General features: G+C 33.1%; 1 protein-coding gene across 1 annotated transcript; it reads left to right on the forward strand.

Annotated features, from left to right (window-relative positions):
* The first annotated feature begins 13652 nt into the window (after nt 1-13652).
* On the forward strand, nt 13653-17075 carry LOC112028506 (phosphatidylcholine:diacylglycerol cholinephosphotransferase 1). Its single transcript, XM_024061208.2, has 3 exons — nt 13653-14461; nt 15407-15544; nt 16288-17075. The coding sequence occupies exons 1-3, from the start codon at nt 13853-13855 to the stop codon at nt 16606-16608; spliced, it is 1068 nt and encodes a 355-aa protein (XP_023916976.2). The 5' UTR covers nt 13653-13852; the 3' UTR covers nt 16609-17075.
* The last annotated feature ends 3488 nt before the right edge of the window (nt 17076-20563 follow it).

Here is a 20563-nt window from a genome sequence, read left to right on the forward strand (position 1 = left end):
CTTGAGATCATTGAAAGCAAGAAGAGCTTTATCTAACCAATGAAACCCATCCCTCTTGAGGAGGTCAGTCAAAGGCTGAGCAATAGCCCTATAACCTTGAATAAATTTCCTATAGTAACTTGTAAGACCCAAAAAACCTCCCAAAGCCTTAATATTTTGGGGAATTGGCCATTGTTGCATAGCCAAGGTCTTCTTAGGATCAGCTTTCACCCCTTTCCCAGAAATGATATGGCCCAAATATTCAACCTCACCGCAACCAAACACACATTTAGATTTCTTAGCATACAATTGATGAGACTGCAAGACCTCTAACACAATCTTCAACTGAGAAAGGTGGTCATAAAAATTTGAACAGAAAACCAAAATATCACCAAAGAAGACTAGCACAAATTTCCTTAAATAAGGCCTAAAAATAACATTCATGAGAACGTGAAATGTTAAAGGAGCATTTGTTAAACCAAAAGGCATCACAAGGAACTCATAGTGACCCTCATGAGTCCTAAAGGCTATTTTAGGAACATCCTTAGATTTCATATGGATTTTATGATACCCTGACCTCAAATCCAACTTAGAAAAGATAGCAGAACCTGCAAGTACATCTAGCAACTCATCCACCATAGGAATTGGAAATTTATCCTTAATGGTGGCCTTGTTAAGTGCTTAATAATCAATGCACATCCTCAAACTACCATTAGCCTTTCTAACAAGTAAAACAAATAAGGAAAAAGGACTTTGGCTAGGCTGGATTGAACCAAGTTCTAGTAATTCATTTACAATTTTCTCAATTTCAGACTTTTGGAAATAGGGGTACCTGTAGGGTCTTTCACAGACTGGTGGTGTGACATCTTTGAGAACAATTTGATATTCATGCCCTTGGATTGGACGTAATCCTATAGGAACTTCAAACTCGTTAGAAAACTAAGCAAGTAAGTTTGATAGGGCAGCATGTAAAAAAGGCTGAACATCAAGACCAGAACTGGTGATAGCTGCAATGTTGAGGACTAAACATTTCTTTTCTCCATTAGAAAACGAATTATATGCCTCTGAAATGGTTGAAGGTGACAGATGCAAGCCCTATAAGAACACTTCTTTACCCAAATAACAAAATCTCATGGTCAAAAGCTTGAAATTCCATAATTTCACCAAATGTACATAGCCACTGAGTGCCAAGGACCACTGCACACCCCCCCCCCCCCAAATGCAACACATTGAAATCCACTACAAATTTATACCCTTGGATAATGACTGTCACTCCATGGCAAACCCCTAAAGTCTTGATAATGTTACCATTAGCCACCTTAACTTCTAAAATTTGAGAAGTATCTAATGGTAAATTTAGAGTATGCAACTTAGCAGCATCCAAGAAGTTGTGTGTGCTCCCAAAATCAATGAGAGACACTACCTCATGATTCTTGATCTTGCCCCTCACCCTTATGGTCTGAGCAGATGGATTGCTCACCAAAGCATACAAGGTGATCTCAGCAGGTGCACCAACATTGTCAGCTAAATGCACATTTTCTTGAGGTCTTAACTCCACCCCATCTTCCTCCAACTCTACTAATTGAGCACCAGAACAAGGCTCAACATCCACATCCCAACCCTGTAGTAAAAACAGCTTTGCCCCTTTACACTTATGTTCTAAATGCCATTTCTCATCATAATAATAACACAAGCCTTGTTTTCTTCTCTCCTTCATTTGAGCATTAGTTAGCTTTTGCAATGGAAGCTTAACCTTTGAATCATTTCTGCCCTCCAACCTAGGTAATCCTAAAATAGAAGGTTTACTAATATCTGATATAGGTTTGAAAGACTTCCTATTACTGATTAAGAACTCTTCTTTAATCTTAGCTAACCCAAAGGCATCATTAAGAGACTTAGGAACTTGCATCCTTACTGGCAANATCAAAGCTCCCCATCAAGATGATAAGAAAGCCATGATTACCTTCTAATGTTTAGGTGTACTATGGTATGAAAAGAACTGGTTGGTCTTATAGATCCAACAAGTTGGATCTTCACCATGGAACCGAGGAAATTCCAACTTCAAGTTCTTGATGGTACACACTGAAGAAGACTTTAAGTGTTGGCATTCCCAATTTGAAGAGCTCATGACCATTAATGGGAGAATTAAGACGCTTTTCTTCATTTTTAGCTATTCCTGCATAAACGAATTGAGGGTTTGCAATTGTTTCTGAATTTCTTGTAAGGTTTGTTCATGGCAGTCAAGGACTTTAGACATCATTGTGATTTTCTTAGTATTCTGGGAATAAGATCGTGTTTCAGTCATGGTGGTGAATTAAGATCAACAAAGCTTTGATACCAATGATAAGATTCAGAAAGTAAGGGAATGGAATGGTAGATCACTTCGAGGGGATCTAGGCCTCCATGGACAGAGTATGAGAAGAAATGTGTGAAAGAGAGAGAGAGAGAGAGAGAGAGAGAGAGAGAGAGATCCAATCTATTGATATTATTCAATGAATGAATTTGTAACTACTCATACTCATCTTATACATCAAGTCTCTAACTAACTAACCAACTATATCCAACTAACAGTAACTAACAACTACCCTAGATATGCAGTGCACACTCACACGTAGCCACTTGCACACTTACATGCAAGCCTTGCAGCAATACACATACCTCATCATCAGTACACACACCCCTGCATCAGTACATGCATACCGCTGCACTAACACACACACACACACACACACACATTTGTACCCAAATACACTTACACAATAGAGATGCCTAACACAATTACACATGTATTGGTTCCAAAATAATTAAAAAATCATAGAAAAGATCAACCATCAAAATAACAAAAGGTATTAAAACATCTAAATTAATAAAAATTTTAAAAAATAGTTCATCATGCCGAAAGAGAGATGGTTCAACTCTAACAACTATGGTTTTTAAAGGTGGAAGATATTTACCACTTACAAAAAAAAAAAAAAAAAAAAAAAAAAACACTTGCCACCCAAAACCCATTATTTTTATTTTTATTTTATTTTTTTTAGAGATAATTTTAAATTTATGGCGTTTGATGAGAGCTTTTTATTATCGGACCAAGACACCAATTAGTTTTTGGTATAAAAGGAGATTGAACCCCAGATTTCTTATTCAGCTACAAGAGATTTTACCAGTTGAGCTACTGAAACCCACCAAAACTCACTAATTTTAGTTAATCAGACTACACGATTTCTTTTACTTAAGCGTAGATTTTATATCATACCAAAAAATAAAAACATCAATACAAATGAATCCTCTAATCTATATATATATATATATATATGTAAGGACACGGTTTATAGCCTAAATCCAATATGTATGAGATTTTGGGTTAATGAGCCTAGTACAATGAATTTGTAGAGAGTGGGTCAAAGAACTAGGCCCTAGTGAATCCAATGACGGCTAGGACGGGTTTGAACGACAATCATGCAAGAGCAAAACGTGCAATTTAGGATTAATATATTGTCCGAGGAGACAAATGTTTATATAGCACAATGGAACTGATTACAAGTGCAGCATTGGTTGCTACAGTGTTCTTTCTCTCTTCTTCCGATCCCTCTTCCTTCAGGGGTCTTTTACATTATATATTCCCTTCCTAATGATCTTGGCTCTCCATTTGTCAATCGTTCACGCTACTACTCGAGTGCCTATCCCATCAGACACCCCTTCTAGCCCTCTGTTAGTTATGGTAACCAAGGAAGCATTGTTCAGGGGTATTTTCTATATAAATGCGGTCAGAAAAGTAGCTACAGTGCCTTTAATGTAGGGGTAGCAGCCTTTCCTTAGATATTTTAGGGCTCCTTTCCTTCTTGTGTGTTCTTGAGGCACTCCTCTAACACTGAGGCTTCCAGGGAGGTTATTTTCGTTGTTGGGATGCGTGTCTAGGCTATATATGCTATAGTCGAGGAGGAGTTTCTCCTCGGATCACCTTCTCCTTTCTTACTCATGAGGCTCCAAACTGGAATCGCCCTTAACCATTGGTTCCTCCTCGGACATGATAACGTCCTCGGATAAGGCCCAAAGCCCACTATATGATTCTGGGCCCATGTCCCTACAATATATATATATATATATATAATTAATGATTTGACTATTAAAATCAATAAAAATTGTTATAAAAAAAGACTATACCATGTAATCCTAACTCGAAATTCTAGCTTCTTTAAAAAATAAAAAAAAATAAAAAATCTAGCTCGCTCATTAACTTGTCATAACTTGCTGAAGTAATCGATTGTCATTAGTGGAAAAAAAAATTATGGATCTATATGAAGGTGCTTTTGCCGTAATCACTTCAACAAATTGTGTCTATAGAATAGCTCATATCTATAATATATAGTCAATATAAAATAGAAGCCTACCTTTTCATTGACTTCTTCTAATATTATTACTATGTTAGGGTGTGTTTGGATACCGCTTATTTGCTGAAAACTTAAAACTTAAAAATTATTACTCAAAATACTATAGCAAAATAATTTTTAAAGGTATGAATAGTGCTGTAGGACCCAAACTCACGCTTAGTTTAAACTAAATAGAAATTAATTTTTTTTAATAAAGCAACTCAATATGAAGCAAATTCTAATTAAAAATTAGGTATAAGATTTTGATAAGTATTTTTTTTTAATTCACTAATTGTATTTTATTTATTTATTAATAGTTATGAATTAATATGTACGTATAATATTAAAAAAATAATTGTATAGAGATTTCTCCGACATTAAAAAAGTTAGCATCTAGTTATATATATAAAAAATGGAGCCTTTGACCTTTTCAACTTAGAGCATTCGCAGCAGTGGAGCTAAAAATTTAGCTTTTTAGCTCCACCAAAAATTACTTTATCTATTATACCTACACATTTGCTGCAGCAGTGTATCTATTTTAACTATCAACATAATAAAATAATATAAACATCACAATAAAATAATATATCCCTACAATAAAATAATATATCTCACAACTCAAAAAAACATCCCATCACCGACCACAACCTCCTCTACAATCAGCCACAGCCACAACCACCACTACCACCACCACCACCAACACAAACACAATCAAACCCACAAACAAAATAAATCCCCAAACAACCATCATAGTCACCAATCCATCACCACAGCCACCAAGCCCACAGGAAAAAAAGAAATCAAACACCACACCACCAAACCATAGCCACAACAACCACCATCGCCACCACCACAGCCATCAAACCCACAAAAGAAAAAAAAAAAAACCAAACATCATTCCACCACCACAGCCATCAAACCCACAGAAGAAAAAAAAAATCAAACATCATCCCACAACTACAGCCATCAAACCCAAAGAAGAAAAAAAAAATCAAACATTATTCCACCACCATAGCTAGTGGATCGACGGTGTGGATTGATGTGGATCGAACGGCGTGGATCGATGTGGATCGACGGCGTGGGTCTGGCGGCGAGGATCGACGGTGGCGTGAGTCTGGGTCTGGCGGCGAGGATCGATGGCGTGGATCTAGCGGCGAGGTTCGACGGTGGCGTGGGTCGGCAGTGTGGGCTTGGGCTGGCAGCGGAGAGAGAGAGAGAGAGAGAGAGAGAGAGAGAGAGAGAGAGAGAGAGAGATACTCTTTCTAATGATGCTGAGCTTTTAAACCAGAAAAAAAAAAAAAAAAAGTTTTTAATGGTTATATTTTTTTTATTTATTTCTAGTCTCACTCTTCTAAAAACTTAGACCTCCTTTTTAATTAGCCTAACCCAACTAGCAACTACCCACCTAAAAAACTTAACAAAAACAAAATTTTAAAATAAAAAATAAAAAATCTCAGTCAACCCAATATTAGAGTACTAGCATTAGGTATCTAAATGTTAAATATTTAGTATTTAGAACACAAAATACCAAAAACACTATTGTTTATGACATTTCAAATACTATATTAAAGTAGCAAAAGTAAGTTTTGATTTGTGAAAATAAATTTTTTTTTTTTTTTGGCAACCGTTGATGCTTTTAAGAAACAATATTATTTTGTTTTTTGTTTTGTTTTGTTTTGTTTTTTGTTTTTGTAGATGATTGCATCTTAATGTATTAAGAAACAATGATTGTGTAGTGATTTTAGTTGATAGTTTGTTAGTATTAATGTATTAAGAAACAATGATTGTGTAGTGATCTTAGTTGATAGTTTGTTAGTATCATACAATGATTGTATAGTGATCTTGGTTGATAGTTTGTTAATATTATATGGATACCTATTTGGATTTTTTTTCTTCTTCTTATACTTCGGCCTCCCTAGCTTGAAATCCTAGGTCCGCCTCTGTTTTAAATGCCTAAATTTTTTCACACCATCACTTCAATATTTTTTTTTATTTGATTTTTAATACATGTAAACTATAAAGAGAACTATAACTTAATGTGTCCGTTTGGGTTAGCTTTTCAAATTTAAATTACAGTTTAGCGTTTGGTAACTTCTGTGATTTCAAATCTCTCCATTTTTTCAGATCTTTCCACTTTCAACTATTTATATATACAAAAAAATTCCTGATATTTAAATTGATCAATTTCGGTCTATAGAGTATAAAAAGTGAGCTATTTTGGGTCTTTCCATACGTTGCATTGCTTATTTATTTATTTTTCTGCCTAAATTCCTGATATAGAGTATAAAAAGTGCAAAATAATAAATAATGACATGGCCCTCAATGTATGACAAGTGTGATTAGATCCTTAACGTCTTAAACAGGTGAAGCAGATTGCCTAAAAGTAAAAATTTTCTATAAAAAAAAAAAAAATTGCCTAAAAATAAAGACAGGTGTAGCCGACTTATATGATAGAAGATGCTCCCAACTGGAAACTGATAGTGACTAATATATAGGACCAAACCACCCAACATGAGTGAGATAGTTTGATAACAGCTCACCTATAGCATCATTAAGTTTTATCCCCGAACCTAAAATTCGGCTTCACCTAATTAATTAACATATCCCACTCACACACCTTACATCTCTCCTCCGAACCATTCCTCATCATTTCCTAATCATGATGATATAATCTAGCTAATTCCCCGAACCTCAACACCTCGTCTGACTCTGTCATGTTCACTAAAGCTAAGGTGAGCACATTGTCAAGTTTGGAAAATTTTATCAATGCATCTGGTGTATACATACACCTTCTCACGTGAGAGGAGGAATACATGTACTGGATGCATGTAATCCCCCTTGTCACGTTGTGAAAATTAAAGATTGGTGTTTAGAGCATTTACAACAATGGTAGTAATATAGCAAAAATGTTATTTTACCTCTCAAAACCTCAAAAACCAAGCTTTATTGATAGTGTTATATCTAATTTTTTTTTTTTTAGCAGCATACTACAATAAACTGCTATGTAAAAAAACTTGTTGTAGCAACTACTTAAAAAATAAAAGTACTTTTTTATTAACTCTCTCTCTCTCTCTCTCTCCCTAATAAAATTCTCATAAATTCTCTCTCCTCCCTTTGTCTCTTTCACTCTGCTTTATCTCCTCTCAAATTTTCTCTCTTGCTCGTCCGTCTCTCTCTAACTCTCGTTCTCTCTCATCGTTGTTCTTGGTGGTTCGTGGTCCGATTTTTGATGGAGCTTTTGTGGTTCGATAGGATTTTCGATGGTCTGTGCTTCATTGGGGCTTTGTTGGTTGGATTTGATTAAAATATATATTATTTTAATCATCTAGCTTTATTTGTAGTTTTAATAAAAATGGGATGCCATACAATATGTTTAATTTCCATGATATATGTCATGTGTTTAATTCTTTCTTGGTTGCTGTGAGGGATTCAAGACCTCCTAATTTGATAAATAGACTATTTTGATGGAGTCAAAACCTCCAAAAGGAAACTTCATTTAAAAATTATATTTTCAAAATACTTTATTATCTAGCCGTATAAATAAATTGCTTTACAAAATAAAACTAACATTTAATTTGAGAATAAACTTAATCTTTTTTTTTTTTTTGAGAAAAAGAATAAACTTAATCTTAATCTACTGAAAACTAATCATATTTATTCAAAAACTAATATAGCAATTCATCCTTATCTATTTACCCAACCTCAAATAGCCAAAAAAAATATAATCTTGAAATGATAAAAATTAAATAAAATAGTGGCTCATTATATTCCCTCCTTACTTTACCCTTCGTAGCCTTTGTCAAGGGCTTCTCCTTCTTCTTCTTTTTCTTTTTCGTTTTTTAGTTCTTTTGTTTTGTTTTAAACATCTTCAAACTTGTCTTGACATTCCTTCTTCTTGAATAAATGGTATCGTGAGAATGCTTCTCCAAAAAATGATAACTAGTCAAAGGAATCTCTCAAAGGTCACTAGTTTGGCCTTTGAGACATTCTCATTGGTTTAGATTATACAAAATTTCAACTTGATTTTAATCTTGATTACATGCAAGTTGATTAAAACCCATTAGATCATTGGGACATTTCGATTTATTTTGATTGTGCGAATCTTCAACTCAACCACAATTTATGTTACCCAAAAGTTGATCCAGGTGAGAGTTCAATGCTTAGTACGTCTCTCACATCTCCTTAAGCATGCGTTGTTGCCAAAATCTAACAACACCGTGCTAGTTTCTAGCTACTTGAAGTGTGAATTGTCCATGGCTTTGATACCCAATGTTATGTGCTATTTTTTGTTTGTTTCCTCGAGGGAATCAAGACCTCTTAGTTTGATAAATTGACTACTATAAGAGAGTGAAGATTAATATGAGTATTCAACAATCCTTATCGATTTACCCAATCCTAAATAGTAAAAAATACATTCTTAAAAAGATAAAGTTAAATAAAATAGAAGAAAATAACAATTTAAACTTATGATAATTTATTCATTCAATTTTAGATATTTAAAAAAAATATTTTCTTTATGTTTTTTTTTGTTTTTGTTTAGACCCCTATATACTCAGATTGTTTAACCTAATTACTTAGCTAAGTAGTTACTTAGGTTAATTATGAGATCTTGGTTAAAAACATACAATCATATTACTTAGTGTGAAAAAATAAAGAAGGTAAACAATATGATGACCTAGGAAAATCAATGAAACCAACAGTTTCAAGGTAAAAACCTATGGAGGATTTAATTGAACTATTTTCAAGGTAAACAAATTCACTATGATAGAATGGAAGTTTACAATAGATTTTCTCTCTAAAATCTAAAGCTACCTCTTGTAGAACTTACTCACACTACCACATGCAAGTCCAACTCCACGAACTCTTCTATCTGAATTTGTTGAATACAAACACCCACGTTTGTGACTTTGAGATCCTACTCAAAGGTTTAGATAGATCACCATCAATAGTAGATCTTTATGTAGCAACTTGTTTTCACCAGTTCTTAATTTCACAAATGTCACAAGACTTCCAAGAACCTCTGAAACGTATTTAGGTTTTCCTTTTATACCTAATAGTGTTGGACCTAAACTCTAAACGTTTTCGTAGGTTTTGTGCCTGATTTAAATTCTGCAGATTATGACTTTCAATTGGTCAAACCTCTCTTTCGATCAGTCGAGTTTGACTCAACTTACTTCTTCTTTTTGTAGCTTGACAATTCTTGAATCTTGACTTGAATAATCTTGAGCAATGTCTAACAACTAATCTAGATATGTTTTTGTTCTCGGTTTGCCAACTTAAGTAAATTTGGAATCTAAACATTAACCTAAAATTTAGAACCTAACACTTTAAATTATATATAATATTTTAATTAACTTTTTTTGAGAAAAGGTAATAATAATAATATTATTATTATTTTAATAATCCAATAGTTAGGAGGGGATTTGAACTATAATGTTTTATTTAGAAACACTAAAATATATAAACCAATTTATTATAAGGTTTTTGGCAATACTTTTATTAAGGTGAAATATTAAGACAATTAAACAGTAACAAAAGTCACACTTTCTTTAGTATACATTAAAAAAGAACAAAATAGTTCACATCCTCAATATGAAAAATAAAGTGTAAGTTCTATATAGATGTACTTAAAAGCTATGCAGTGTGATATAATTCAAGAGTTAGGTCTATTATTGGATATATACTACTATTAGCTTTTTTAAAACCTTCTCTCTCTCCTCTTGTGTATGTGTTAAAATACTTAGTATTCTCAAAAATAAAAAAAATAAAAAGTTCATAACAAACACATGACACATCTCTAAAATGCACAGCACGACGCTAATAATAGCCTCTAGAATTTTGGAAAATTTATTTAGCATATTTAATACCATCAAATGGCCAGGGCGGCGCCACGTACTTATAAGGGTGGTCACTGGACCACCTTGAATTTTTTTTTTTTTTTTAATATGCCTTAAAAAATTTTGAGTTTTAAATTAATATAGGTCTTTTGACCACCCTAGAAAAACAACTTGACCACCTTAAAAATAAAAAAAAAATTAAACACCCTNAAAAAAAAAAAAAAAAAAAAAAAAAAAAAAATTAAACAACCTTAATAACAATTGAGCCCATTAAAAATAAAATTAAACCTCTTCAAAATTTTGGTCCATTGAATGTTGAACCAAAAAATTACAAAAAATGCAATGTTCACAATATTTTCATAACAATCCTAAATAGCAGGTTGTTACTAGTAAACCAAAAAAAATCAATGGCAAGTTTAAATTAGAACCAGTAAAAACTTACCACCTAGGCTTTGTTGTGAAAGTGTTGCAAAAATGTTGTGAATATAGCACTTCTCAAAAATTGCCCAAACAAACAAATTAGCCTAAAATCTCAAATCAAACGTTTAATTGTGATTTTTTAAATTGTGTTTTCAAATGGCATATTTTAATATCTCTATTTTTTTTATATAAAAAATGCACACTTTTTAAATAGCTAGTATGTCAGTGCTTGCTTTAGTCTTTAGCCGAATTTTTTGGATTTATGTGATATATTTTTTCGAAAAGATAATGCATTTTGTTTATATTAGTACTTATTTAGGAAATATGTTAGTAATTGAAATCAGTAGCTTAATAATTGCTTGGTTGTGTACATTAAAAAAGATGTAGCTGATAACATTGATATTGAAACTATCATATCACACAATAATTTCGAAATATGAAAACTTGTGAAAGGAAATTTTAAAACTTTATGTATTTGCGTGTGTTTTTATTTTGTGATGTTAATATATTCAATGGCGGCTCCAGGAATTTTGTTTAAGGTGTTCCTTAGGAAGCATAAATTACACAATCTTATTTCTTTTTAGCCTTTAGGTAATTAGGTTTGATTCAATTTTATTAATTCCATTCTGTTCCGACTGCAACGGCCGGAAAATACTGTGCCGGTAAACAAACCAGAACACTAACCCACCCTATTCCACTTTGGAAAAAATTTCAGGTCATTTCGGTCTATTTCGGGTGTTTCGGTAAATATCAACCGAAATTCAAGATTTGGTCGGCATGAAGTTTGTGCTTTAAAAAAAAAAAAAGTTCTTGAAACCAAAACAAATTTACATTATGTAAACCAAAAAACCTCAAAAGGAAAAAAAAAATGAAAAGAAAACAAATGAACAAAGGTACCTGTACAGTTAAAAAAAAAAAAAAAAAACCGTATTGAGAAATTTGAGACTCAAAACTTGAGAAGAGGCATTGCCACCCTGGTACTAGTAGAAGATATAGAAGTTACGAACAAGAAGGAAGTCAAAACATAGATGTAAAAGTGTAGATAAAGATGTAATAAAATTTAAAAGTATGAAGTATAAAATTGAGGAGACAGAAGACGTGTGTGGTTAAGAATAAATAAGAAAAAAAATTAAAAATGAGAAGTAAGTAATATATGTCCGGTGAAAAAAAAGTAATACTGTAATAAAAAATAATAAAAGGTTGAAAATTGTGATGTATTGGGCATTGTGCTGAGTCGAAGGAATCAAGTCACTGTCCAGCTTGTAGTAGTTTTATTATAATTTTTTTTTTTTAGACTTTAGTTTAATTTTTTTTTTGAGTTTTTCCTTTTTGCTTGAAAGACCCCGATATATATATATATATATATATATTTGAACTCAAAACGATAGAAAACTTAATTGAAACGAAATAGAATACAAGTAAAAGACTAAGGCATTAAGCTCAGCTAGGGGGAACAGTAAACCATTAAAACATGTCTCTAGGGAAAGGACCAAAACAAAGAGTAGCCCATAGGCATTACACCCCTGTCCACTACAAACCTATCAGACCTGTGCTGCCATCATCCGTTGAAAGACCCTAATATATTATTAAGTTACTTAAATTATGGACCAAAATTTAATTTTATTGGCATAAAAAAAATTCAGGATGGTCCCAAAATATTTTTTAAAGGTTAATAAATATAAAATTTTAAATTATTATATATAAAAGTTTTTTTCTAGGTTATAGTGGTCGTCTTGGGACCACCTTGGCCATAAGTAGCGCCGCCAGCTAATATATTTAAGTTTTATTATTATTTAATTTTTTTAATTTAATTATTTTTAATAATCATCCTAAAAAGAATTTTTGGAGCGGCCACTGCAAATGCCAAATACCTTCCCGTTGATTTGGAGTACCAAAAATAATGGAAAGAAAAGATGAAAATTTTGGTAGTAAAGAAAGATTTAGAGAGTGGAAATGTAAAAAAAAAAAATGAAAAGAAAACAAATGAACAAAGGTACCTGTACAGTTAAAAAAAAAAAAAAAAACCGTATTAGAAATTTGAGACTCAAAACTTGAGAAGAGGCATTGCCACCCTGGTACTAGTAGAAGATATAGAAGTTACGAACAAGAAGGAAGTCAAAACGTAGATGTAAAAGTGTAGATGAAGATGTAATAAAATTTAAAGTATGAAGTATAAAAATTGAAGAGACAGAAGACGTGTGTGGTTAAGAATAAATAAGAAAAAAAATTAAAAATGAGAAGTAAGTAATATATGTCCGGTGAAAAACAAGTAATACTGTAATAAAAAATAATAAAAGGTTGAAAATTGTGATGTATTGGGCATTGTGCTGAGTCGAAGGAATCAAGTCACTGTCCAGCTTGTAGTAGTTTTATTATAATTTTTTTTTTTAGACTTTAGTTCAATTTTTTTTTTTTTTGAGTTTTTCCTTTTTGCAAATGCCAAATACCTTCCCGTTGATTTGGAGTACCAAAAATAATGGAAAGAAAAGATGAAAATTTTGGTAGTAAAGAAAGATTTAGAGAGTGGAAATGTAACTGTGTGTGTGTGTGTGAGAGAGAGAGAGAGAGAGAGGAGAATCAAAGGTCCAGGATTGGAGATAAGAAAAAGGTAAAAATGCATTAATGTCACATGGAGAAACCGAAAAAGACTAAAAATATAAATGTAACACGACCCTATTCTCTGTCTTTGCTTGACTATTCACAATTGCCTCGGAACCTAGCCAACCCACGACTCCCGACAACTTCATATAAAGTTTAGTAACACAGATTTTATCAGAACTTTACAATAATTTCGTTACGTGCCGATTCATGAGCGGTGAAAATAAAATAATAAATTTATATGAATTCACGATTTTACGTTGCGACGAAATTGTGTTGGGAAAAAATTAGCGTCAGCGGACTTACTCACAAGTCTTTTTTTTTTTTTCTTTTGAGGAAGGACTTACAAGTCACAACAACAACCCCGCCCCACCCCACCCCACTATAAAAAGTAAAAACCAACATATAATTAATAAAAACAAAAAAAGTACTCTAAAGGAAAAAGGGAAACACGATTTTTCCAAAGGGTGCAAAGAAAGAAAGAAGTAATAAATGGGGTGTAATCTTCTGATATCTAAGATTTTTCTCACCCAATCTTTGTAAACTCCGCCTTTTCGTCTCTTTATAAGGTCCACACTCTTCATTCTCACGTTTTCACAATGCCATTCTTCTTTTGCTTATTCTCATCCTCCGTCATTTCTAACGGCAGCAATGGGCGATGCACCAGCTGTGTTACCTTTGCCTCTTCCTCTTCACAATAATAATAATACTCCTTCTTCATGCACGCTCAACAAAAGGCACACTACTACCGGTACCAGGACCAACGGCGTTGGCGTTACTAGGGACATGGTTGTAAAGAAAGAGAAGGAAAAGTGGGCGTCGTTTATGACGTGGACTCATCCTCCGTCATTTCTAACGGCAGCAATGGGCGATGCACCAGCTGTGTTACCTTTGCCTCTTCCTCTTCACAATAATAATAATACTCCTTCTTCATGCACGCTCAACAAAAGGCACACTACTACCGGTACCAGGACCAACGGCGTTGGCGTTACTAGGGACATGGTTGTAAAGAAAGAGAAGGAAAAGTGGGCGTCGTTTATGACGTGGACGGCGGAGGACGTGGCGCACGTGGCGAAGTTCCATTGGGTGCCTTGTTTGTTCGCCATGGGTTTGCTGTTCTTCATGGGCGTGGAGTACACGCTCCGTATGGTCCCTTCGTCTTCTGAGCCTTTCGATTTGGGTTTCGTCGCCACGCGCTCCCTCCACCGCGTCCTCTCCGCTTCGCCTGAACTCAACACCTTTCTCGCTTTTCTAAACACTGTATGTGCTTTTTTTCTTTTTTTTAATTTTAATTTTGATGTGTTAGGTTAGGCACGTTCTATGTGTGTTATGTATTAATTTTTTTGGTATCACACGTTAATTATTTTGTTGCTTCTATTTTTTGATGAAACTAAACAGTGCTTGTATAAGACTATAACCACACTATTTGTCATAATTTGCCGACGTTGACTCAGTTTTAAAACATCACATTTATATTTAGATTCATCGCTTTTTTCTACATTCCCCACCGTCCACGACGATGGGATTTTGGAAAATTTTTGTGGTCAGAAGTTGGGTCCAACTCCGACTTATTGTTTTTCACTTTTTTTGGAATTTCTAAGTATTATGATGATTATGGGGGGTTTTTACTTTCTAGATATTTGCGGTGTTGGCAAATCTGGTAGCATATTTTTTGGAATTGGGTTTTGGTAATTTTTCCACATGTAATCTTGTCTTGGAGCTACAATTGAGGGATATGGATTTGATCGTGTCAAATATCGTTAATCCAATCACATCTTATAATATCTCTTGTAACATAAATGAATAAATGATACATTCCTAGTACTTTCACAAACAATAATTAATGACAGCTATTAATAATTATAATTTAGATTGAAATTACTATATTTTTCTTTACTTACTGATGACAGTAAGTGACAATTTGTCATTCAAGATTTGTTCAATATTATGGACTAGCATTATTTGTTTAATGTTGTGGACTAGTATTACTCTATCACGAAAAGTAATAATTTATAACAAATTTTATGTGATAAGTTGTTATTACTTCTAATTTAAATCTATTATTGAAATTACTTTTTAATCCATTAATAATTACTACGAATAACTTGTAATGTGATTAATCCTCCATATATGGTTGTATTACTGTTAATTTGTTTTTGGTTTTATGATTAAGGGTAATTTTATGTTTTTATTTTTGATGAATAGGTATTTGTGGGAATGCAAACAACATATATCCTGTGGACGTGGCTAATAGAAGGACGTCCGAGGGCCACAATATCGGCTCTATTCATGTTCACGTGCCGAGGAATTCTTGGTTACTCCACGCAGCTCCCTCTGCCTCAGGTTCCCATCTATGTTCTGCCTATTAAAATTCCCCACTTTAAAAAAGCCACAAATCATCCAAGGCCTTCACTGCACACTTTCACAGTACTGTCAGCTGTACATGTCCTAAATATGACACCATGTGTCAGTCTAGTATCTGTCCTGTTTGGGTAGATGTTTTTTAATTAGCTTCTTTTGTTTGTTATTCAAAATTACAGCTGTTTAACTTTAAATATATATATATATATAATACTTAAAAAAAAAATGTGATACTCTCTCTATCCAACCCAAATTGTTGGTGTTCTTCTATCAATAAATAAAAATATTAATTTAGTATTTATTTTAAATAAAAAGCCATACTTTTCTTTTGGCCGATTTTAAATTAATTAGGGTAGTTTTAAAAGCTTTGTACCTTTTCAATTAAAAGACAACATCAATGAATGTCAGTCTCGTCTTCTTTAATGTGTAAATAACACCACTTGAGACTTATGAGCGTCTTATTTAAAAATTAGAATGAAGTCGCTATTACACCACTTGTGACATGTGAGATGTAAAAGTTAAAACTTAAATAAACTTTAATATGACCTAGTGTTTGCATGTTCCATGTCCTAAGAAAAAAATCGACAAAATATGAGTTTTATTGTTAGTTTTTAACTAAATTATTTGTAGTTAAAACTTTATAGTAACAATAACAATTTTATTTAACTTAATAAAATTCTCATATTATATGGTATTAATTTGTTTAGTTTTTGATATGATAACAGGGATTTCTGGGCTCTGGAGTGGACTTTCCTGTAGGGAATGTATCATTCTTTCTATTCTACTCGGGTCATGTAGCTGGGTCAGTGATTGCGTCGCTAGACATGCGACGAATGCAAAGGTTTGAATTGGCAAGGACTTTTGACGTGTTGAATATTCTCCAAGCTGTGAGATTGCTGGGTACTAGGGGTCACTATACTATTGATTTGGCCGTAGGGGTTGGAGCTGGCATTCTCTTTGATTCTCTAGCTGGAAAGTATGAAGAAAGCAAGAAAATACCATCCATTGCTGCCACCACCATAACCAAAGACGCATTCTTTACATAATACTAGCAAGGAGGAAGAACAAACAAAAACCTGCTTTTTTACGCGCTTAACTTGATGAAGTGGTCAATTATGAGTGATGGACAATCCCTGTCACATGGACCCATTACTCATAGTCGACCATCTCAACAAGTTATAGTAAAAGTTGTGTCTATAGACTTTCTCAACATATATTAAAACTAGTGGAGGAATTCTCTTTGGTCTACTTAGGAACACGCTTTGAAATGTCAACAAGACGATGGGAAATGCTTTTCCAAAGAATTTAAGAAAATAAAAAATGTGACCAAGTAAAGAGAGGTGCTTAGAGAGGTCAACTACCATTTTCTTTGTTCATTGCAGTGCCTTGGTTTTACTTAAAGGAATTTTTGTTGGAATCCTTTTATTTTATGTGTATGTTTAACTTGCGTACTATGAAGTTGGTGGGAAAGCCTAAAAGTATAGTATAATCATAGCTATCAAAACTTTATTTACATTTTGATTTGATTCCAATACTGTACACATACTCGAAATTAGGTGACATTATATTGATCCTCTTTTTTTCAGTAACGAAGATTTCTTTTGGGGCACTCTAGGAATATATACATTTTTATTCATAAAGGATCATAGATTAAGAAAAGAAAAACGAATACATAGCTGTCTTGTGTAGACAATTGCCAAATGTCTTATAGACCATTCATAGTCATAGATAGTCAAAAACTCAAAATACAAATATTGTGGGTATTGTTAGCAAATATAAAAAGGATGCAAAATGCGGCTGCTCATAAAAGTCTGGCGAGCTGCACTTCATATATACGTTCTTCATGTGAACCTGTCACTGTCCAGCGAGCAAAGTGAGCATATTAGAAAGCTTCTTTTTTTTTTTTCTTTTTTTTTTTTTTTAAAGTAATAATTTAAATATTTAGGTATTTCTATATTGTCTTCTTGACCATTTATATTCAAAATGATCCACATCTCTCTCTCTCAACCATTTGTTGGACACTAATCTAATGAGAAATTGCTAGCCATTTTAATGTACTATCCTTGAGCTCCGTGAGATTGTTCATGAATAAAATAACTTGTTTGAACTAGATTGTTTACTAAACAAGTTTTTAAATTTGGTTCAAACTCAACTTATTAAAAAAACAAGGGAAGTGCTAACAGATTTTTATTAAAAAAACAAATAAATACAATCTGTTTACATTTTATCAAGTCGAGCCCAAACAGATTCTTTACACCACCCCCCCCCCCCCACAAGGGGAAGGGCTAATTACTCCCTTCCCCCTTACTAATTTTAAAAACATCCAAATAAGGTGGAGGTGAATCATTCTCCTCTACTCTCCTCCCCACTACTCCCCTCTACTCTCCTCCCTCTCTAAACTTTCAAACAAACCATAAAAGACAACATCAATGAATGTCTGTCTCGTCTTCTTTAATGTGTAAATAACACCACTTGTGACTTATGAGCGTCTTATTTAAAAATTAGAATGAAGTCGCTATTACACCACTTGAGACATGTGGGATGTAAAAGTTAAAACTTAAATAAACTTTAATATGACCTAGTGTTTGTATGTTCCATGTCCTAAGAGAAAAAACGACAAAACCTGAGTTTTATTGTTAGTTTTTAACTAAATTATTTGTAGTTAAAACTTTATAGTAACAATAACAATTTTATTTATCTTAATAAAATTCTCATATCATATGGTATTAATTTGTTTAGTTTTTGATACGATAACAGGGATTTCTGGGCTCTGGAGTGGACTTTCCTGTAGGGAATGTATCATTCTTTCTATTCTACTCGGGTCATGTAGCTGGGTCAGTGATTGCGTCGCTAGACATGCGACGAATGCAAAGGTTTGAATTGGCAAGGACTTTTGACGTGTTGAATATTCTCCAAGCTGTGAGATTGCTGGGTACTAGGGGTCACTATACTATTGACTTGGCCGTAGGGGTTGGAGCTGGAATTCTCTTTGATTCTCTTGCTGGAAAGTATGAAGAAAGCAAGAAAATACCACCCATTGCTGCCACCACCATTACCAAAGACACTTTCTTTACATAATACTAGTAAGGAGGAAGAACAAATAAAAACCTGCTTTTTTACGCGCTTAACTTGATGAAGTGGTCAACTATGAGTGATGGACAATCACTATCACATAGACCCATTACTCATAGTCGACCATCCCAACAAGTTATAGCAAAAGTTGCGTCTATAGACTTTCTCAACATATATTAAAACTAGTGGAGGAATTCTCTTTAGTCTACTTAGGAACACGCTTTGAAATGTCTTTGAAATGTCAACAAGACGATGGGAAATGCTTTTCCAAAGAATTTGAGAAAATAAAAAATATGACCAAGTAAAGAGAGGTGCTTAGAGGGGTCAACTACCATTTTCTTTGTTCATTGCAGTGCCTTGGTTTTACTTAAAGGAATTTTTGTTGGAATCCTTTTATTTTATGTGTATGCGTAACTTGCGTACTATGAAGTTGGTGGGAAAGCCTAAAAGTATAGTATAATCATAGATATCAAAACTTTATTTACATTTTGATTTGATTCCAATACTGTACACATACTCGAAATTAGGTGACATTATATTGATCCTCTTTTTTTTAGTAACGAAGATTTCTTTTGGGGCACTCTAGGAATATATACATTTTTATTCATAAAGGATCATAGATTAAGAAAAGAAAAACGAATACATAGCTGTCTTGTGTAGACAATTGCCAAATGTCTTATAGACCATTCATAGTCATAGATGGTCAAAAACTCAAAATACAAATATTGTGGGTATTGTTAGCAAATATAAAAAGGATGCAAAATGCGGCTGCCCATAAAAGTCTGGCGAGCTGCACTTCATATATACGTTCTTCATGTGAACCTGTCACTGTCCAGCGAGCAAAGTGAGCATATTAGAAAGCTTTTTTTTTTTTTAAGTAATAATTTAAATATTTAGGTATTTCTATATTGTCTTCTTGACCATTTATATTCAAAATGATCCACATCTCTCNAAATAACTTGTTTGAACTAGATTGTGTTACTAAACAAGTTTTTAAATTTGGTTCAAACTCAACTTATTAAAAAAACAAGGGAAATGCTAACAGATTCTTATTTAAAAAACAAATAAATACAATCTGTTTACATTTTATCAAGTCGAGCCCAAACAGATTCTTAACACACCACCCCCCCCCCCCCCAAAAAAAAAAGAGTAGAAGAGTTAAAATCCCTAACAGTAATAGGACTTCAATAACTTGCCATCTTGGTTTGTCTACAGCCCTAATTGTCATGGTTCATTAACACTAAGTTGTTGCAATTTCTAGTTCAACTACTAGTATTAATTTTAAGATATAGACGTTTAGTAAGCCCCGGATCATGAATTGACACAAATGTTATGGTGAAAAATCTGATGCAAGCAACATGTAATCTTAATGTTGTACCATTTTGTGAAAAGTTAAAAAGCATAAGTTTTCACATTTAGGGTGTGTTTGGATATCGTTTATTATTGAAAACTGAAAACTTATTACTAAAAACACCATAACAAAATAATTTTTAAATCATGAATAGTGCCTGTGGGACCCAATTTTAAAGTTATATTTGTTGAATTCCATACTTGCGGGTTCTGTAAACAGTGCACGGGACTTAGGAAAAAACGCAAATGCCAACCGCATTTGCTATCCAAACTTACACTTAAAGTGCGTTTGGAATAACTTATTTAGCTGAAATAGAAAACTTTTTACTGAAAATATTGTAAATAAAAATAAAAGTTAGCTGAAATAGTATAATGAGATTCATGAATAGTAACAAAATGTATAATAAAGCTCATAAATAATAACAAAAATAAGTTAGGTAAAACTTATGTCCAACGCGTGCTAAGGAGAAAAAAAGAAATTATTGCATAGATTTATATATATATATATATATATTTTAAATATTCAATTCACCTCGTTCTGTTCATATTAGACAAAACCTGTACTTGGAATAGAAAAAT

This window comes from Quercus suber, unplaced genomic scaffold, assembly GCF_002906115.3.
Source record: "Quercus suber isolate HL8 unplaced genomic scaffold, Cork oak 2.0 scaffold_454, whole genome shotgun sequence".
Taxonomy (NCBI): domain Eukaryota; kingdom Viridiplantae; phylum Streptophyta; class Magnoliopsida; order Fagales; family Fagaceae; genus Quercus; species Quercus suber.

Excerpts from the sequence above, each read along its gene's own strand:
- LOC112028506 (XM_024061208.2), top strand. The coding sequence starts at position 13,853 with ATGGGCGATGCACCAGCTGTGTTACCTTTGCCTCTTCCTCTTCACAAT. Across the intron at positions 14,462-15,406 it reads TTCTCGCTTTTCTAAACACT|GTATTTGTGGGAATGCAAAC; the intron begins GTATGTGCTTTT and ends TTTGATGAATAG. Across the intron at positions 15,545-16,287 it reads CGCAGCTCCCTCTGCCTCAG|GGATTTCTGGGCTCTGGAGT; the intron begins GTTCCCATCTAT and ends ATATGATAACAG.